A 20653-nucleotide genomic window follows, 5' to 3' on the forward strand; every position below is an offset into this window, starting at 1 on the left:
ATCGAACGATTTGTCTGTTATGATTGACCACTCGTTACGAATGTGACGTAACTTTACCAGGTGAGAGGACAGAGTGACCTCCCTTGCTTTGGTGTATGAATACAATCTGTGTGACTGTGTTTTTTTGATAACAGTTACAAATAAGTTTGGATATACAATTATTGAACCGACCTCGTGTTTATATTAATCATGGAAACATACTTAGATATGATATGAATGGCAAAAAACCATCTTGTCTCTATCGACGTGCATTTCGTCCAAGTTGTTACACCTTGGTTAGCTCTCTAAGTTCGGCTACGATGTACGATGCGGAAGTATTTGTTTGGCAGGTGCCCGGATAGTTGTCAGCCATGTTATAGGATTAAGAAGCAGATTCTAGCCTCGCCACAGACTCACGTTTGTTTATTTGGTGTTTCCTTTCACAACCAGCAGAAGAAAGTGTTGCCGCGCACTACCAACAGTCCCACTTTTATCTCATTTATCCGCGTCAAAAGATTACTTTCTCCGTCTGCTCTATCGCACTCTTTCTCCCTCTACCACTGCCACCTACACACTTGTACATAGTCAAACGTATGAAGACGCGCGCACTAACTGTTACACACGCGACACACTAATTACTCTTATCTTATCATCCCCGCCAACACCAATCCTAACAAAGTACAAGTAGAGCAAAATCTAACCCCCTCCGCTTGTTTTGTAGTTGTAATAGCGGTAGTTATAGTATTAATAGCTGTATAAGTAATAGTATTGGTATTATTAGCAGTGTTAGTAGTAGTAGTAGTGATTATTTTCTTAGCTGTAGTGGTAGTAGAGGTGGTCTTATCAGTTTTTGTAGTGGTAAAACTTAGGAAGTCTAACATTTGTTGTTTTGTAGATTTGTTCTTCGAAGCTCAACGAAGGAGAGTGAAAGCGATTTTTTGTTAAATGCTGCAGTTGAAAAAAAAAGGACACTTTTACAACTGGAAATATTTTCTCATTGCGCCTGTGCTTCTGGTCAGTGACTTAAACTACGAACAAACCGATTGAATTGCAACATTTTTGTTATTTGTAGATCTCTTGCGAACACAGGCCATCTGACATGAAGTGTCTCTGAAAGGTCCCATTGTCTTTTTTTTTTTTTAATATATAGATTTGGATGAGTAGTTGATAAACCCATAATTGTCCGTTGTACTTCTGACATCCGTAGACAAATTATCTAACTTTGTGTTCATATATACATTCGACCAATATTGTTTTGTTCGCAGACAGTAATGCTCCTATTATCTCGTGTGTGTTAAGTTAGCGTTCTAATTGTTTGAATTGAAACTCTCTGACCACTGACAACTTTCCTAAATTGGGCAAGAATACTTTTCTGCCATCACTTCGGATGTTTTCCTCTTATGACGGTCCAAAGCAATTTTTTTAATTTACACACATGTTTGCATACACACAAACATCACACGAATACATACACACACAGACAAACACACTCGCAACTCGGAGAGCAGTAGTGACAAAAGGGACGTTGACACTTTGTGGTTGGTTCTTTCAAACCTACCCGTCTCAGTTTTTTCATTACGTTTGATACCGCCGGAGATACTTTGTTCAGCTGTAACAACCGACTGGGTTTGCGTAACAACGACGAAGGCTGCGGTCACTAACGTTTCTGGTTTAGATATATTCGGTGTTAGGTTGAACATTATTAACAACTGATCGATCATGTTCAGTTTCCGAAAGAAAGAGAAAGACAAAAAGAAAGAGAAAGAGAAGGAGAAGAAGGAACAGAAAAAGAAAGAGAAAGGTAAAGAACCGTCGGCTTTGACCGAAGATGAACTTAACAAGTTGGACGAAGTAAAGAAAGGGCTGTTTAGGCGCCACAGTGAAAAAGAGAGCAGCAAGCTATTCAAGAGAAGTGGTAGTTATAATGTTCCAAAGAGTGAGAGTATCGACGAGTGCATGGCTGGGCCCAGCCAACTACCCACTTCCACTGATGCTTCATCTGCGGACAGTATGGTCACCATAAAAAAAATCAATTCGTTCTCTGCTCCGAGGCCGATGGTACCACCTCCACTCCGGCCCAAACCTAAAAGTATTTTAAAAGGAACTTCCAACTATGGATCTGGATTACCAAATCTCAAGGTTACAGGCGACCTCGATGATTCTTCAACACTTCAAAGGAATACTAAATTGAATGAATCGCAAACCAGCTTAGTTAATGCCAACTCCGAGACAACTGTTTCTCCGTCCTCAACAACACCAAACTCTTCGGCTAAAACTCAAGGTATGCAAGTCAAAAAATGTTTCTCTCATTCTACATTTTTCTCACATTTACATCGATTGAGAACTGTTTTGTTTTGATATTTGTAACCAATCTTTATTAGTACACATTTGTCACAGTAGCTAGCTTAATAGTTGGCATTTGGTGAATGAGGGACTTTCATGCTGCTGCCCTCATTCCCACTTCCTGCTGTGAAGTTGGCTCATCTGGGACTCCTTCACAGTAGGAGATCCAGTTTCATTTTGAAGACATCTACAACCACACCATGTTAAGTCTCACAACTCTTTCGGGAGGATATTGAATCTCCCACGCTATTCCAGTCCCTGATCCTATATTTTGACGGCAAAGAAGGGATTTTAGGTTCTCTGTTCTAACTTTCAGTGCCAAAGTTTGGGATGAGTTCTTTCAGGATCTTCCAGATGTATATTGCGTATCTTTCCTACTTTTGTTCCAGGGAGTAATGTCTTGACCTCTTCAGTCTTTCATAGTAGCTAATTAGCACCAATGCTATCTTCTTTGTGTTCCAAAGAATGAGAGTATCGACAAGTGCATTGCTGGGCCCAGCCAACTACCCACTCCCACAGATGAAATGCTTCAAATTCCACTATTAATTTCACACTGTGTGGTGACCATAGTTGGGAGCAATAATCAAGATGGCTTAGGACAAATACCCTGCAGAGGATCATCATGATTTCTTGCTCACTTGTTCTTTCTGAAAGTTCTAAGGATCCATTTGGTCAGCCACCTGCATTTCATTGCCAACTTAGTAATATGCACATGGAAGACTGCATCATGACTCATGTCAACGTCCAGGTTAAACACTGATGTTGATTCTGGAACTCTTAACCCCTCCAGGTCCAGTGTATTTATCTCTGCATTGTATTTAACTTTGTTGATAGCCTAGGGTTTGGAACTTTCTTGCATTAAACTGCATATTATTATCGTCAGCCCACTTGTACATTGCATCTAACACATATTGCAGGGGCATGTCATCTTTAGGATTTTATGTTACCTGTGACACTTTTGTTTCATCTGCATAGTTTGTGAGAGTGGCTCTCTGTGTGGATGAGGGTATATCTGAGAACAGTTGCATATCTGAGTAGCGGCCCCAAGACAGTGCACTGTAAGATACCACTCTCTATTTGTGTTTCCTTGGAGGGGGCCCTCATTCATTACTACTACAACCTGATTTCTATCTTTTAGAAAGTCATGTAGCTACTCTCCTAGTTTTCCAACTATGCCAAGATCATGCAGTTTGTGATGTATCATTTTATGATTGACTTAATCAAAAGCTTTCGCAAAGTTGAGATATATCATGTCTACATTTGAGTGGTTAAGCAGTTGCTTCAGCATTCACTAATAGTGTAGTAAGAGTTGTGTCAAGCAGCTTCTACCTGGTCAGAAACCACACTGGGTGTCAGTCAGCAAGTCATTTTCTTCAAGGAATGCAATTAGTTTCCTGCATACTATCTGTTCTGTGACTTTGTTGATATATGAAGTTAGAGAGATAGGCCTATAGTTTTTGGCACCCACTGTACCATCTACTTCATGGTTAGAGCATATTCTTTCCTTCAAATATCTGGAAATTTGCAACTTGTGAAGAAACCGGAAGAGAGACTGTAGTGGTTTTACTAGGGTTCATTTACATGGTCTTAGAAGTATTGCTAGGAAACTACCAGGGCCAGTTGTTGACTTCAGGCTTCCCTTGTCTATGGCTAGTATTTCATCTTTTATATTGGTGTAATCAGTTGTTACTGCCTCACTTTTTACATCTGTAATGGTAAAAAAAAATTGTAGGTTTACTGACTTGCATGTGTCATAAAGGTGGGATAAAAGCATTTTTGAATTATTCGTCCAGTGTTTCACATATCTTCAATGGGTTTCCCATATCTTCAATGGGTTTCCCATGAGGGCGTCATCTTTTTGGAGAAGTGGCCCTACCCTGTAACGCACTAATACAGTTTCTTTTGGCAAACTTTAGGGTTTGATTTTATATTTTCTATAGCATAGGCTACTTTTTCGTGGGAGCATTTCAGATTTCTCTCAATCTCCATTAGTACATATATACAGGGTGCGATGGGTAAATTGTCACCATTTTATAATTTTAATTTCGCGCATATGCATTGTTTGTTTTTGATTTTGTTGACTACACAGTATAATAGGGTCAGGTGGGCACTGTCTGTGAGAAATCATGTTACTGTACAATATATAAGACTAAAAGCATATAAAATCACATTAAAATGCGTACAGTAAATGTTAAGACACACACCATAACGTAGTGTAGCTAAGTGAACGAAATCATGAAATCAGCTGTGTTGTCTTATTAATCAGTCTTTCAGAGCTCATATTGCATTGTAGTTCTAATATCTACCGTTAGGCATTGTTGTCACTTGTGATTCCTGTGATTGTTTTGAATTCAGATTTGTTTATGTCTGTTTATCGGCTACTTTCTCATTCTCATTCATTTGTGACTTTATTTTTTGCCTCCATGGCTTCTAAGAAAATTCATAGTGAAAGTGCTAAATGTCATTGCTATAACACTGGAAGATAAACTGGCTATGTTAAAACGCCATGAAAAGGGTGAAAAAGTGGTAGCAATTGCATGATCTTTTGGGATGAGTTGGACAACTGTATCGATGATTGTACATAATAAGGACAAGAGTTTATCACATATCAAATTTGAAGCCCCAGGGATGAAGAGCACTGTCATCAATAAGAAAAGAAGCAAAATCTTTGAAGAAATGGAAAGTCTTCTTTCTCTTTGGATTGTTAGGTTGAATCGTCAGCATGGTACTATTAGTCAAGAAATCCTTCAAGAGAAAGCGTTGTCTTTGAGGGCCTGAAGAAAAATATCCAGATGGGAAAGGTGTAGAGTGCAAAGCAAGTCAAGGATGGTTCATGAGATTTAAGGAGCGAAGAAGTTATTACTCCATTAAGAAGCAAGGTGAAAGCGCATCAGCTGACGAACAAGCAGCAATGGAATTTCGTAATGCATTAAAGAAAATCATTGAAGAAAACAGGTTTCTTCCCGAACAGATTTTTAATGTAGACGAAACTGGATTGTATTGGAAAAATTGCTAGACTGTTCATTCATTTCCAAGGAGGAGAAAACTATTCCAGGCTACAAGGACTCAAAAGAACATGTTTTCTTGCAAACTGCATTCATAAATAAAGTGTCCGTGATGTATGGTAAACACCGCCAAATTGTATTTGTAAATTTAGATTGCTTTTTTTTTTTACTGCACTGTATTAAAAAAAAAAAGAATTATTTGTTTGTAAGCTTAAAATAGGATTTTATTACCCATGTATTATAGGAAATGCTTTCATAAATGAAGTACAGAACTGGGAATGGTTATTATCAGTGTAGCCTAGAGACAAGTAAATTTGGCCTAGCCCAGCCTAGAGAAAAGTTAATTCAACTTACATATATATCATCATCATCGTCATTTAATGTTTGCTTTCCATGCTGGCATGGGTTGGACGGTTTGACTAAGGGCTGGCAAGCCAGAAGGCTGTACCAGGACCAGTCAGGTGGCACTGGCAACATCCACACTTGAATGGTGCTTTTTATGTACTACTGGCACAGGTGCCAATCAGGCGGTATTGTCATTGGCCACGACAATGATTTCACTTGCCTCAACAGGTCTTCGCAAGCAATATATATATACATACATATATATAGTATATAGCAATATATATATATACATATATATATAGTCCACTCACACATACACATATAAAGAGCCAAAACCACACGCACACACGTGCTATTATTACACATACACACAGACATGCGCGCATGCACATACCCACACATATACACACATACTTACACTTTTACACTCTACTGTCTTAGAAAGAACTTTTTCTTCGCCCATTCCCTTCTGGTCATTTCAAAATGTAACCACATGTGAATTGTTGGCGATTTTCCTCCTCCGTCTTGCCTGATCAGATTGGAGCCTGGTGCAGCCTCCTGGCTTGCCAGACCCCAGTCAAACCATCCAACCTATGCTAGCATGGAAAACGGACGTTAAATGATGATGATGATATTTACATATGCTTCACATATCACTCGGACCACTCTCTTATAATATATAGAATATCAGCATCATTTCTGATGTGTGTGTGTATAACCATACACACATATCTATCTGTCTATACACACACACACACACACGTGTACAGATGCATGCATGTAAGCACGCATAAATTGGCAGCTGTTTTCATTTCTTTTGAGCAGATGGTGTCAAAATTGAGATGTATTCCTATAAGAGTAAATACAAGGTTAGAAGAGTTACATGCTTAAAGATGACTTTACAGATAAATACTTATATCAATTAGTCTATTGACTATTTTGTTTACCTCTCTTCCCATCAACCCTGTCTCTCAATCTTACCATTTTCTCCTTCCCTAATCTCTCATTTCTCCGTTTTTTTCTCACTCATTTTCTATTTTTAGCTCGGCTTTTTTCACTCCTCTCACTATCACTCCTCCCTTTCTCATTCCCCCTTTTTCTCCTTATTCCTTCTCTCATATGCAATATTCTGGGTCTACTCTGTGTGATGTATGTCCTTTGCCCTTTGGTTGAGTCTGTAGAAAGTTTGCTCAAGTGTATTGTCACTGTTACTAACCACATCATTAAACTTTTGTACGTGTATATCAGTGTGTGTGTTATATGTATGTAGCCTCAGGCATGGCTGTGTGGTAAGAAGCTTGCTTCCAAAACACATGGCTCTGGGTTCAGTACCCCTGTGTGACACCTTGAGCAAATGTTCTGTAAGACCATTGGCAGTTTCTTGTTCTGCCAAATCCATTGGTTTTACCCTACCTCCATGTTAAGTTGGAAATCAAGATTACTTTTTGGTGTTAATACTGCTGCTGCCCTCTTAGTTATTTTTTAATAAGCCCACTGGTCCTGGAATAGAAAACAATATTCTATATGTCAGGAGATTTGGCAGTTATGTCACTGCTGGGCATCTGTCACTGAGGAGCCCATAGCAGAGCAAGATCATGTAATAATGCTGTTCTGGCAGCTGGAGTAGATGGTTCTCATGTGTGAACAATATAATTAAGAATGCTTTTATGCAACACAAGTCCATATGAAAAACTCTCTCAATGTAAATGACGTAGTATTCTGTGTTCTAATCCACCCTCTCCATTAAGGTGGACAAGATTGCCTTTTGGTATACATACATATATATATATATGCATGTATATATTTTACAACTATGAATGTGTATATAAGTGTGTGTGTGTGTATGTTTATATACTATTATGTGATTTAAAAGAAAACTTTGAGAATCTTGTGAAAGACTGTGCAGACTGGAGGAAAGAGTGCTTTTTCTAGCTTTGAAATTTTGGAACTAAAGAGCAGTTACTGTAAAATAGGAAAATAAGCCAACAGAACAACAGTCTTCCCACAAACCGCCATTGTCCATATTGTGATTTTTCAACTAGATCACATGTGGTTAACTAAGTCATTCTCATATCCGTATTGCTTTTGGTGACCCAAGGACTCACATGAGAAGTCACCAGGTAGACTGAATGAATTGAAAACATTGATGAATAGTAGTAATAGTAATGTCTGTGTTGTTGATTGTATATTTGGTTGGATTTTATGTGTCATCTTCAATGAGAGAGTCCGTCATATGTATGTATGTATATATATATATATATATATATATATATATGTGTGTGTGTGTGTGTGTGTGTGTGTGTGTAAAATATGAGAAAAAGAAAATGGAATTCATGAGACTGTTATTCATTATGATCATTTTCGTGGATGCCTGCATTTCAGAGTGGTTATATCCACTTCAGCAGCAGAAACCAGAAAAGCAGATGTGATACTTCATTCACACATACATACAATCACTTAGAAATGCCAAGCATTGAAGCTGCCATCTCAAGCATTGCCTCGGGTGGTTAGGACATGTGATCCAAATGGCCCCTTCAAGATTCTTCACAGACCATCCTCTACAAAGAGCTTGTCAATGGCAAACGACATTGAGGGGCTCAGTTAAACTGAAACTTGTTAATGTAAAAAGAAATGGAATGGTGGAACTATTTCTTCATTTACTGAAAAAGCAACATTTTGGACTTATGACACTTTTGCAGAGTAGTAATGATATATATATATATCGGTATCATCATTTAACCCCCTCCTTTCATGCTGTCATGGGTTGGCCAGTTTGACAGGAGCTAGCCAAGTGGGAACCTGCACCATGCTTCTGAGTGTGTTTTGGCATGGTTTTTACAGCTGGATGCTCTTCCTAACACCAACCATTCTGTAGAGTTGGCCGAGTGCTTTTTACGTGGTACTTGCACATGCAAGGTCAGTTTTGGTGTGGTTTTTACAACTGGATGCCTTTCCAAATGCCAACCACTACAGTGTGGACTGGGTGCTTTTTAAGTGGCACCTGCACTGGCAGGGTCGCCAAGTGACTTTGCAAGACAAAGAGTCTTTGAGAGAGGATGGGGCATTGGAGGAGGTGATCTTGTGTCAGATGTTGAAAGAGAGGCAGAAACAGATGTCTTGCTGTAGAGGAGGTCCATGGTTACCCAGCCAGAGAGGGGGGGGGAGAGAAAAAGAGCGAGAGCAAACAAGAATGAAGGGAAAAGCAGTTACCTAGAGAGAAAGTGTGAGTTAACAAGAGGTGTGCTGCTGTAAAGGGGATACATGGTTATCTAGCTAGAGGTAAGGGTAAGGGAAGAAGGAGGAGGAGAGAGTGATCAAGGATGAAGGCAGAAACAGGTTTGTTGCTGTAGTGGAGATAAATGATTACTCCACCAGAGGGGACAGCAAAGGAGAGAGAGAGAGAGAGAGTAGGAGACAGCAAGAGCAGGAGAGGGATGGCAGCAAGTACCAGGGTATGCTTGCAAGGAACAGAGATCAGAGTATAGATGGGATGGTAAAGAAGAAGGAGATGAATTGTGACAGATGCTGGCAAGGTATCGCCAAGGAGTCAGCGGTGGGAGAATGCATCGACTGGAGAGAATCTGGGTATATAGAAGGGGAAGGGACAAGAGAAGCAGCAATGCAGTGAGCAGGGTAGTGAGGAGTGGGGCTGGATAATGCTGTGACTGGTGAGAATATGGGTATGCAGAGGGGGGATGGTGGAAGCAACAATACAATGAACAGGGTAGTAAGGTCTGGTTTGGGGGAATGGGAGACAATCATAGTGTAAGAAGAAGAAATGTGAGGAAGAGGAGAGAAAAACTTTGGGAAGGAAGGTGGGGGTGTAGCTTGGTTTGTTGGGGTAGGGTGTGTGAAAGTTTTATTGTGGGTCACAATGCTCCTAGAACTCAGGTTTGCTGATGTGGGTGGGTCTTTTCTAGAACCACATTTCGGTCCAGTGTCATTTCCTCTCTGAGTCCCAACATCCTGAGGTCAGTCCTCGTTACTTCATTTCATGTCTTCCTAGGTCTCCCTCTTCCACAGGTGCCATCCACTTTCAGTGACCAGCACTTCTTTATACAGCTGTCTTCATTCATACGCTTCACATGTCCAAACCAACATAGTCTCGTCTCTTGTGTGCTGCATTTGATTCTTCTTATTCCCAAATTTTCTCTTAACACATTTGCGCTTTCTCGTTCATGCACATTCACACTGCACTTCCGGTGGAGCATACTGCCTTCATTTCTCTCTTGTCTACATGTCATCTGCATTCAGAGCTCAAGTTTCACTACCATGAAGTTTAGCTGTTCGCACACAAGCATCATATAATCTACATTTCACTCTGAGAAAGAGAAAGAGTGTCTTTTGTTGCCAATGGAGTTAGTAGCTCTTTGCACCTCCTCTATCTTATTCATATTCTAGACATAATATTTTCAGAGCATCCACTCCCATTGTTAATTTGATCACCTAGGTAACAGAAACTATCTACCATCTTGAGAGATCCTCCTGGACATTTGAGAGAGTCTAAGTCCCATGTGCTCTTAGTGCTTATTGTTCCTGCACATCTGCCACACACAACGATGACCTTATCTGTTAATCTACCTATGATTCCACTGCATCTCTTATGTGTCCATAGCTTACATTTGGCACAGCGAATGGAATTACTTCCAACTCCTTTCTTACAGTCTTATCTACTTTCTTGTTAACAGCAACTTTGGTCTTAGATAGGTTAACTTTAAAGCCCTTTGATTCCAGGTTTTGCTTTCATACCTGGAATTTCTTCCCCAATTCTGCTACAGATTCTGCAATAAGAGTGAGGTCATCAGCATATAGTAATTCCCACGGACATCCAGTTTTGAATTCCTCTGTTATGGCCTGGAGGACTATAAGAGTGAACTGAAATTTGAGCTCTAGTGGACCTCTGCTTGTATGCTAAATTCATCACTGTATTCATGGCTGACTCAACTTCCTGACAGCACCACTGTATGTGGTTTGTACAGCTCTAACAAGCTACTCCTCTACTCCTAACTTCTTTAGAGACCACCAGATAACAGAGCACTGAACTTTGTCAAAAGCTTTCTCCAGGTCGATGAAAACCAAGTACAATGGTTTACTCTTGGCCACATACTTTTCCTGCGGTGGTCTCACTAGGAAGATGGTATCTGTGGTACTCTTCCCAAGTACAAAACCAAACTGCATCTTATCTAGTTTAATTCTATTCCTAATCAATTGAGCTATAACTCTCTCAGTAACTTTTACGACCTGGTCCAGCAGTTTGATACATCTGTAAGTATTTCTATCTAAGGCATCACCTTTACCCTTGATGCAGCTAACTATAATACTACTACACCAATCATTGGGGATGGCCCCTTCCTGACTAACCCAATTAATTACACAAGTGACTAGGCTGTATCCTATACTGCTGGATATTTTAATCATCTCAGCAGTGGTTCCTGATATTCTTTTACTTGTTTGTCATTTGACTGTAGCCATGCTGGAGCACCGCCTGTAGTTGAGCACATCAACCCCAGGACATTCTTTGTTAGCCTAGTACTTATTCTATCGGTCTCTTTTGCCAAACCGCTGAGTTACAGGGATGTAAGTAAACACACCAGCATTTTAACTAATCTAATGTTCACTTATATGAATTTGACTGCGGCCATGCTGGAGCACTGCCTGTAGTCGAGCAAATCAACCCCAGGACATTCTTTGTAAGCCTAGTACTTATTCTATCGGTCTCTTTTGCCAAACCGCTAAGTTACAGGGATGTAAACACACCAGCATTTTAACTAATCTAATGTTCACTTATATGAATGTGCTGTGTGTGTGTGCGTACACACACAAGTAAACATACACATAAATGCACAGCCCATAGCAGCGCAGCTAGTGTACAATGGTAACAACCTCACGGAACACTTTTATCAAAGACTCAATTCCTTATGAAACACCATAATAGGCAGTGATTTTGAACACTCTCATTATTAAACATAATGGTACAACCAGCATTATTGCCAAAAAGAGTTGTGATAACATACTACTATCTTATTAATCTGTTTATATAAACTGGTCGATCCCTTCCTCTTTCAGCTCCCTGTTGTCTAGCTCACCAAGTTTTTGATCTCAAAACTTGTTAGTATAACCACTTAGGAAAATACATCCTCTACAACAGTTCAGACCATACACTCAAGACTTTTTTCTTCCCTCCCTCTTTATGTGTCTCTCTTCCTCTCACCCATTTGCTGTTTTCCATCAGCCAATCAAACGAGTCGAAGTTTAAAAAGGGAAAGCTTTGTTCTTTTTTTTTTTTTTTTCTGCTATGGAATCATTTGACTTGCTAAATATAGCAGCAAGCCTACTTGCTAGATGTAGCAGCTAACTTTACATGTTAGGTGCAACAGGGAGCTTAGCTGTCGAGTATGATAGGCTGCTAGCCTTACATGTCATTTGTTGCAGCTATCCTTGCATATCATTTGTGACCACCGTCCTTACATGTCATTTATGCCAGTTATCCGCACATGCCACATGTGGCAGCCCTTTTAAAATAATTCTTGTGGTAGTCAGCCCTGCCACAAGTCCCGAGCTCTGCCTGCAATACTGAAACTGGCACAGGAACTTACTTCACACACTTTTTATGTCTAAACTACTTTGACCTTCCCAGAACACTAACAAATCTGTTCTGCTACATATAACTATATAGGCTGTATCATGAAGTGGTGGTAGTGGTGGTGGGAACAGTAGAGCGAATGGTGATAGGTAGTGGTGGTGGGGACAGTAGAGCTAATAGTGAGAGGTAGTGGTGGTTGGTGATTTGTGTTCAGATTGGTTGAAGTCCTAATCTTATATTTCTCACTGCATAACATTATAAAATACAACTATACACTCACTCACTCATTCACTCACACACACAAACACACACACACACACACACACACACACACACACACACACACACAAACTGGTATTTGTAGTTAACAGAAACAACAGGCATTGCACAAAAGTACACTGTTAGATTTATCAAACAAACCCTCATCTGTACTTGTCACAAGCTGCTCCAGAACACAGTCTCCTTCCACTCCCTAGATATGTGAAAGAAACTAGAATTCTGTGGTCCATCCACATTCAGTACCTCAATTTCCTTTTACATTAATTAGACAGACGCAACAGCAAAATAGATAACAATTACTTTTGGTCAAGCTCTTATCAACTTCAAGTTCTACTTGAAGAGGAGGGTGAGGGTGGACATGGGTGCACTGCCTCCATCCAGTGAATTTACTGAAAGATGGTTGAGAGAAGTAGGTATTGCCCAAGTGAATGGGCCTATTTACAGATACTGATCTGGAATTTCCTGCTTGGGCCTACAGGGGCTGTCCCTACTGATGGGCTGTTTATTTTTTATTCCTTTTATACTGTTGCTTTTCATATGCTATACTCAATTCTATGTAAATCCCTACTGTTGTTTTTTTTTTTTGTCCTTATCATCATCATCATCATCATTTAAAGTCTGTTTCCCATGCTGGCATAGTGTACAGTTTGATAAGAGTTGGTGAGCCAGTGGATTGCATCAAATTCTACTGTTTGCTTTGGCATATGTACTTTTTTTTTTTTTACTGTAAATGCAATGAATATTTAAATTTGTGAGAAATTGGAGTTTTAAAAATTCAATAAACTTGAGAAATCGAAATTATGGCAAATTTCTTAGAACATGAATTTATAAAAATATTTCCAGTTGGTCAACCCTTTAATAATTAATTTCTTTTAGTACTTTTAGCAATTTTTACATACCTAATTAATAAGTAGCTTTCTCCATTATAGTATAGATGAAGGTAGTAGATTGGCGGAATTGTTGGAACATTTTGAAAAGCTGCTTGGCAGTATCTGTCTCAGCTCTTTATGATCTGAGTGCAAATCCTACACATTTAATGTTGCTTTTCACTCTTTTGGGACCAATTAAATAAAGTGCCAGTCAGTGCAATGTCATCCACTCTCCCCAATGAAATTCAGGCTTTATGCCTATACTAGAAACCTTATTATGGATGTGGATTGGCAGAAGTGTTAGTGTTAGACAAAATGCCTTGGTGTTTATTCTAGCTCTTCATATTCTGAGTTCAAATCCTTCTGAGATCAACTTTACCCTTCATCCGAATAACATGCAAATCAAGTACTAAGAGGTTGATGTAGTTGACTAACCAACCCTCTTCCTCAAAACTGTAGGCTTTGTGACTAAATTAGAAATTACTTTTATTACAGTTAAGGACTGTGAGATATCAGAATCAGTAAGATATCATACAAAACTGGACTGTCTTCTCATCTATCTACTTTCAGACCTGCTCTTTTTCTTTCATCTCAACCCTCTCACTTCAGTCTTCTATCACTTTCTCTCTTAATTCTCTCTCACCCCTGTCCTCCTCCTATACATTTCACTCCTTTTCTATCTCTCTCACTTCAGTCTTCTCTCGCTTTCTCCTCCTCTCTCACTCACTGCCACTCTTCTCTGTTCCCTTTTCCCTGCACTCCACTCTCTCCCATCACTACCCTTCTCTAGTTCTCTTTCACTTTCTCTCACCAACTCTACTCTTCCCCATCCCTTCTCTCCTACAGATTCCTCCCTCCCACATCATCTCTGTTTCTACTCTATTATCCTACTTTATCTCCAACACCCAACCTGGTAGGGTTCTACAGATCTTTTACAATTGAACATTTGTGTCTGAGTCATCTGTGTGGAGGTGTGGAGGTATAAAGTTTATCTGTCAGTGTAGCACCCTGGCTCTTTTAGCTATAATTGGTTGCTCAAGTTGAAAACATGTCTACTACTTTTGAAAGTAGTAGTTATTTTTAAGTTGTATTTTTTTAATATAAAAAGTAAAGTCAGTCACCACATCAAAGTGGCTGTTCCATGTTACTACTAGTTTAACCCCAGGCAGGTTCTCCACCAGCTGGTTATTGGTGCAACTCTGCACCCTTTATATACAATATATATTGTTAGCAGAGGGAACACCTACCAGCCTCTAATCGGGACCAACTTCATGAAGCATGAAGGCACGCTAGCAAAATACTGTTCCTCTAAATGGACACCTTACCCGTCATTGTGGTTTTGTGGCATGAAGCAAAGCAGGCCTTGCTGTTCACTCAAGAAAACGCATAATAAATGATCCACAAGCACTCAAGCAAACTGAGTCCTCAACTTGTTCCATTTGCCAAAAGGTTTGCAAGGCATCAGCAGGCTTCAAGAGATACATTCGTGTCCATAGAACGTGATTAACACTTTATTTTACTGAATCCTCATTTGTTCTTCACAAGAGAATCCATTATATATATATATATTACTATGATTGACCGTTGACTGAACACTATTCAATTTTTTCTCTCCGTGTTTTTCTCCTTGTCTCTGTATTCTTTCTGTTGAAGAGCGTAGCTCGAAACGTTAAAGACTTTCCGTATTCCCGAGCGTCATAGTAATACATCCTTTTGTTGTTTACACCACCTGTCCTCGTCTGTTGTTGTTTTTTCGTACATTCTCCTATATATATATATATATATAGATATGCAGGGCAGGGAATCGTCAATTAGTAATAAAATTAATAATTAACAATTTTGCCGGGTAGCTCAGTATGAAAAAACCTTTTCGGTAAAAAACATTTATAATCATAAATATATAGGGATTGACAGTTAACAAATTTATTAGAATATTTAGCTGAAGATCAGAATAGAGTATTCTTTACTCTTAACTGTGAAACGATCGTACTAAATTAACTAAAGGCAGGTGGTTTTTTAACTCTTCTCTACTGTTTTTTGTTCTGTGTGTATCAAAAATATCGCTATCAATCTGGAGTAATAATTTGTAGTTTTGAAATCAGTAGTTCTTTGACTGCTATTTCTGAATTCTCAGTATGTTGGAGAAGCAGGTTACTGTCAATCCCTATATATTTATGATTATATATATACATATATATATATACCGAGACCGAGACCTTTGGAAATGTGCTGTGCTTGAGAAGACCCGGCAAGCCAAGTGAGATTGTTGCCAGGGCCCCTGGACTGGCTCTTGTGCGGGTGGCACATAAGATGTACCATCCTGAGCGTGACCGTTGCCAGTACCGCCTGACTGGCCTTGTAGGGTTTTCGAGCGAGATCGTTGCCAGTGCCCCTGGACTGGCTCTTGTGCGGGTGGCACATAAAAGACACCATTTCGAGCGTGGCCGTTTTCGTGCAGTTGACACGTAAAAGCACCCACTACACTCTGAGTGGTTGGCGTTAGGAAGGGCATCCAGCTATAGAAACTCTGCCAAATTAGATTGGAGCCTGGTGTTGCCATCCGGTTTCACCAGTCCTCAGTCAAATCGTCCAACCCATGCTAGCATGGAAGCGGACGTTAAACGATGATGATGATGATGTTATATAAGTGGATGAGAATGATCTAATTTTGACTCATTGTATATCTTACATTCTCATAACCCTTAAGTGGCTCATTTTTAATAAAGTAAAAACTGTAATGGTTGCAGTATTGTTGCTGCTACTACTTTCTCTGTTGATCTTATTAGAACGACTCTCATCTCCATTCTATTTTCTTTACCATTGATCTCTTTTTGTTTTTTAAATAAGTATTTCTGTTGTGTGTGTGTGTGTGTGTGTGTGTGTCGGTCTTTGTGTGTTTGTTTTTATCCATCACTATTCAGTTTTTTTTGTATTTGTATTCACAAGTGTATGTATTCATGCATGAATGTGTTTACATGTGAGCTTGTCTTTGTCTCTTCTACTCCAGCATTTAAGAAGTCATAATTTCATTTCTATGACAGTTTTTTTAACCCTTTCTCTACTGATTCAATCTGTAAGTGAGACTGTTAAATTGCCCCATATGTTCCTGAATGTCAACCCATGATGCCACAAACCTGTTGTTGAGGGAGAAATAGTTTGTTAAATAAAGTATCAGCCATTAGAGGGTTGAGTTTTCAAGGCCTTGCAGTTTTTTGCACCCTTGAGTTCAAATCCTACTGAGGTAAACTTTGCCTTTTGTATTTTTGGAGTTCATAATGTACCAGTTTGGGAGTGGTCGCTTGGCAGAATTGTTAGAGCTTTAGACAGGATACTTTGCAATATATTTTCTAGCTCTGTGCCAGAAGAATTCAGAATCCTGCCTAAATCACCTTATGGTGAAATAGCCTCTTCCAAGTGGATGAATAAATCCCAGAAGGCACCAGCCTCAAAGAGAATTTACATCCTTATTGAGTAGAAAAAATCTAAAGACAAAAAGTACTGAATAGCTATGAGTCAAATTAGATCGTTCCCAACCACTTATGTGTGTGTGTGTGTGCATATGTGGGCACAGGACATCACAGAACATAAACAACAAGAATTACGAAATACAAATACATAGAATATGAACATTTTTTAGCGAACAATGGAAGAAACAAATGGAAAACAAGACAAGCAACATAAAGAACAACCCTTCAATAGTTGTCAGCTGTTTTTCTACTCCATATTTCGAGCAGTTCACAACAAGATATGCCTTCGACAAAACAGTTGCTCCCACAAAGCAAATTAAATAAAATTTTGGATTTTGCGGAGGGTCTTGGTAACAATAACAGGACAGTGAAAACAAACAGGAAGTGCTGCTAAGCCTAAACGAGGTGAGGTGGCAAACACTGGTGGAACAAGCTTGGACAGGAGACAGATAAGAATGTGTCTGATCATATATATATGTGTGTGTGTGTGTGTATATGTATATATGTGGGGGTGTGAGTATATATCAGATCTATCTGCTCTTAGTAGAAAAAAAATTGTCATCGTGACATTTTTATTGGATGCAACAGCTTGTGTTGCTTCCCTTGCACAGATTTTGTTTGTTTCATCTGTCACTGCTTGTTGTCTCATGCTAATTCCAACAATAAAAGTCTGAAGCCTATGATGTCATGTAGTTTATATTAATATTATATAACATTAGAAGAATGATCTTATGAAAAATAAGTAATATAGTTTTAATCTTGTTTTTATAAATTTTAAGGGGAGCATTGCTTCCCTTGCTTCGAGGAACTGCACGCCTATGGTAAATATATATATATATATATATATATATATTGAAAAGGGTGTTTCTATGAGCACTGCCTGCATACCAGAGAAGCAACTGTTTGGATCTCATCGTTCACTTTGCTTTCAATGAAGGAATTAACATGTGTCCTGTATGTCAGTGATAGGTACGCATCCCTAGGTCTTCCCTGATTAACCTAGACATTGATCTGGGTGAAATTTCCATCTCTGTAGCCATGACTTTTTGCTTCCTCAGAGGATTCCTTCAAATTCTGGCTCCAACAACTTTGACCTTCTTGGGAGAACCTCACAGTGCAAGGACAACTTTCCTTTAAAATGTCATTGATAGTCTGATGATCGGCAAGACTCTTTATGGTGCAATGCACAAACATTCTGCTAATTCCAAGTGGTTCAAGCAGTTTGAAAATGTTAGACGCATCGTGACCTGCCTTCTGCAGACCAGCAACAGTTATATGATTCCTTTGACACTCCATTCATCATCATCATCATCATCGTTTAACGTCCGCTTTCCATGCTAGCATGGGTTGGACGATTTGACTGAGGACTGGTGAAACCAGATGGCTACACCAGGCTCCAATCTCATTTGGCAGAGTTTCTACAGCTGGATGCCCTTCCTAACGCCAACCACTCCGAGAGTGTAGTGGGTGCTTTTACGTGCCACCCGCACGAGGCCAGTCAGGCGGTACTGACAACGGTCACGCTCAAATGGTGTATTTTATGTGCCACCCGCACAAGAGCCAGTCCAGGGGCACTAGCAACGATCTTTTCCATTGTTAAATAGGGAAATTAGATCTGTTAATATTTGATATTCAATACGGAAGGTTATTAGCTAATGACTGACACAAAGAAAAGTATTTTAGGTGCAAAAACCTATGAAAAACTAAGGTGAACATTTTTAACACTATGGCTATACCAGGTATCATTGCATGAGTGTTTACCCTACTTAATTATAACATCATGTCTTTCAAAAAGAAATGTTTTTCTTTTTTTTTTATTATTATATCAATTTAATTGTGTAATTTCTATAGAGAAACCTAACATGGACAAAAAAACATGGGCCTTCCTTTTCCTCAACTGCACCAAGCTTTGAATTGAAACCCTCACCACCAGCCAATAACTTCTTTTTTTTTTTTTTGTTTCAGATTATCAGGTCATTAAACATAGTAGGCTTATTTCTCTTGGTCCACTCCTTTATCATTGTCTGAAAGAAATTTATATAGGAGTGGCCGAATGTGTATGCGCATGCGTGCATGCACACACACACTTGTGTGTTTGTAGATATACTTATGTGTGCATGTATATGTATATACACATCTCTGTAAATATCTATATGTGTTTATGCATATGTATGTAAATATGTGTATATGCACATATAACACACACATGAATGTCAGGACAAAATAAATCTTCCACTCTTGTCCATTTGATCTTGCTTAAGAGTACATGTGTTTTGTTTGTAGCTTACTCTTTTACTTGTTTCAGTCATTTGACTGCGGCCATGCTGGAGCACCGCCTTTAGTTGAACAAATCGACCCCAGGACTTATTCTTTGTAAGCCTAGTATTTATTCTATCGGACTCTTTTGCTGAACCACTAAGTTATGGGGACATAAACACACCAGCATCGGTTGTCAAGCGATGTTGGGGGGACAAACATATACACATACATATATATATATACATATATACGACAGGCTTCTTTCAGTTTCCGTCTACCAAATCCACTCACAAGGCTTTGGTCGGCCCGAGGCTATAGTAGGAGACACTTGCCCAAAGTGCCATGCAGTGGGAATGAACCCAGAACCATGTGGTTGGTAAGCAAGCTACTTACCACACAGCCACTCCTGGACAAAAACAAAATAAAACTATCACTATTTATTTTTAAACAAACATCTCTCTTTACTGATGAAGCTCTCAAAGGAAAACAATATTTTATGTTCTCTGAGGTTTTATACACCATTCCTCATTAGTTTCAAGAAGAGCCAGATGTGATGTATGAGGTATTCAGTTGTAGATTTCAAAATCTTTACAGAGAACTGATGCTTTGCCTTCAATTCTTTTTTATAATTAGCAGTGTTATTCATTTCAGTTATCTTAAACCATTATATGTGGATCGATCTGTCAAACTCTCCAGTCTTCAAGCATATTAATGTTTTTCTTTGATGAGATTCAGGTATTTTATTACCAAATTAAAAATTTTATGACCGCAGCCACTTGGCTGAAACACATAAATAAATAAATAAATATATATATATATATATATATAAAACACAAACCCCTATAAAACACAAACCCCTTCAGGTAGATGGCCCTGCTCAGTATGTAGAAAAGGAGTAGGTAGTAACTCTATAAGATGTACCCGGTGCAAGCTATGGACACATAAGAGGTGCAGCAACATCAAAGGCAGGTTAACTAGCAAGTTAGTTTTTGTTTGTGGCAGATGTTCAGGTGCAATAAAGACTGCAAACAAACAGGAAACAACTTCTATCTCATTCCAGGGTGAAAAACTAGAGGTAGTCGATAGCTTCCGCTATCTGGGCGACCAAGTTAGTAGTGGGGGTGGGTGCGCTGAAAGTGTAGCTGCTAGAATAAGAATAGCCTGGGCAAAGTTTAGAGAGCTCTTACCCCTGCTGGCGACAAAGGGACTCTCACTCAGAGTAAAAGGCAGACTGTATGACGCATGCGTACGAACAACCATGCTACATGGCAGTGAAACATGGGCTGTAACTGCTGAGGACATACGTAAGCTCGCAAGGAATGAAGCCAGTATGCTCCGTTGGATGTGTAATGTCAATGTGAATACCCGTCAGAGTGTAAGTATCTTGAGAGAAAAGCTGAACATTAGAAGCATCAGTTGTGGCGTGCAAGAGAGACGATTGCGCTGGTATGGACATGTGGTGAGAATGGAGGAGGATAGCTGCGTGAAAAAGTGCCACACCCTAACAGTTGAGGGAACCCGTGG

The 20653-nt window shown here is 39.3% G+C and overlaps 1 protein-coding gene across 4 annotated transcripts in view; it reads left to right on the forward strand.

The window, feature by feature from the left end:
* The first annotated feature begins 16 nt into the window (after positions 1–16).
* Positions 17–20653, forward strand: part of LOC106883030 (unconventional myosin-XVIIIa) — a 230263-nt gene continuing 209626 nt past the window's right edge. For all 4 annotated transcript variants that reach the window (XM_089342766.1, XM_089342767.1, XM_089342768.1 and 1 more), the window contains exon 1: positions 17–2260. In XM_089342766.1, the coding sequence (XP_089198892.1) occupies positions 1699–2260 (562 nt within the window). In that variant the 5' untranslated portion in view covers positions 17–1698. The remainder of the gene's footprint in view (positions 2261–20653) is intronic.

This window comes from Octopus bimaculoides, chromosome 26, assembly GCF_046866305.1.
Source record: "Octopus bimaculoides isolate indiv1 chromosome 26, ASM4686630v1, whole genome shotgun sequence".
In the NCBI taxonomy this organism is placed as follows: Eukaryota; Metazoa; Mollusca; class Cephalopoda; order Octopoda; family Octopodidae; genus Octopus; species Octopus bimaculoides.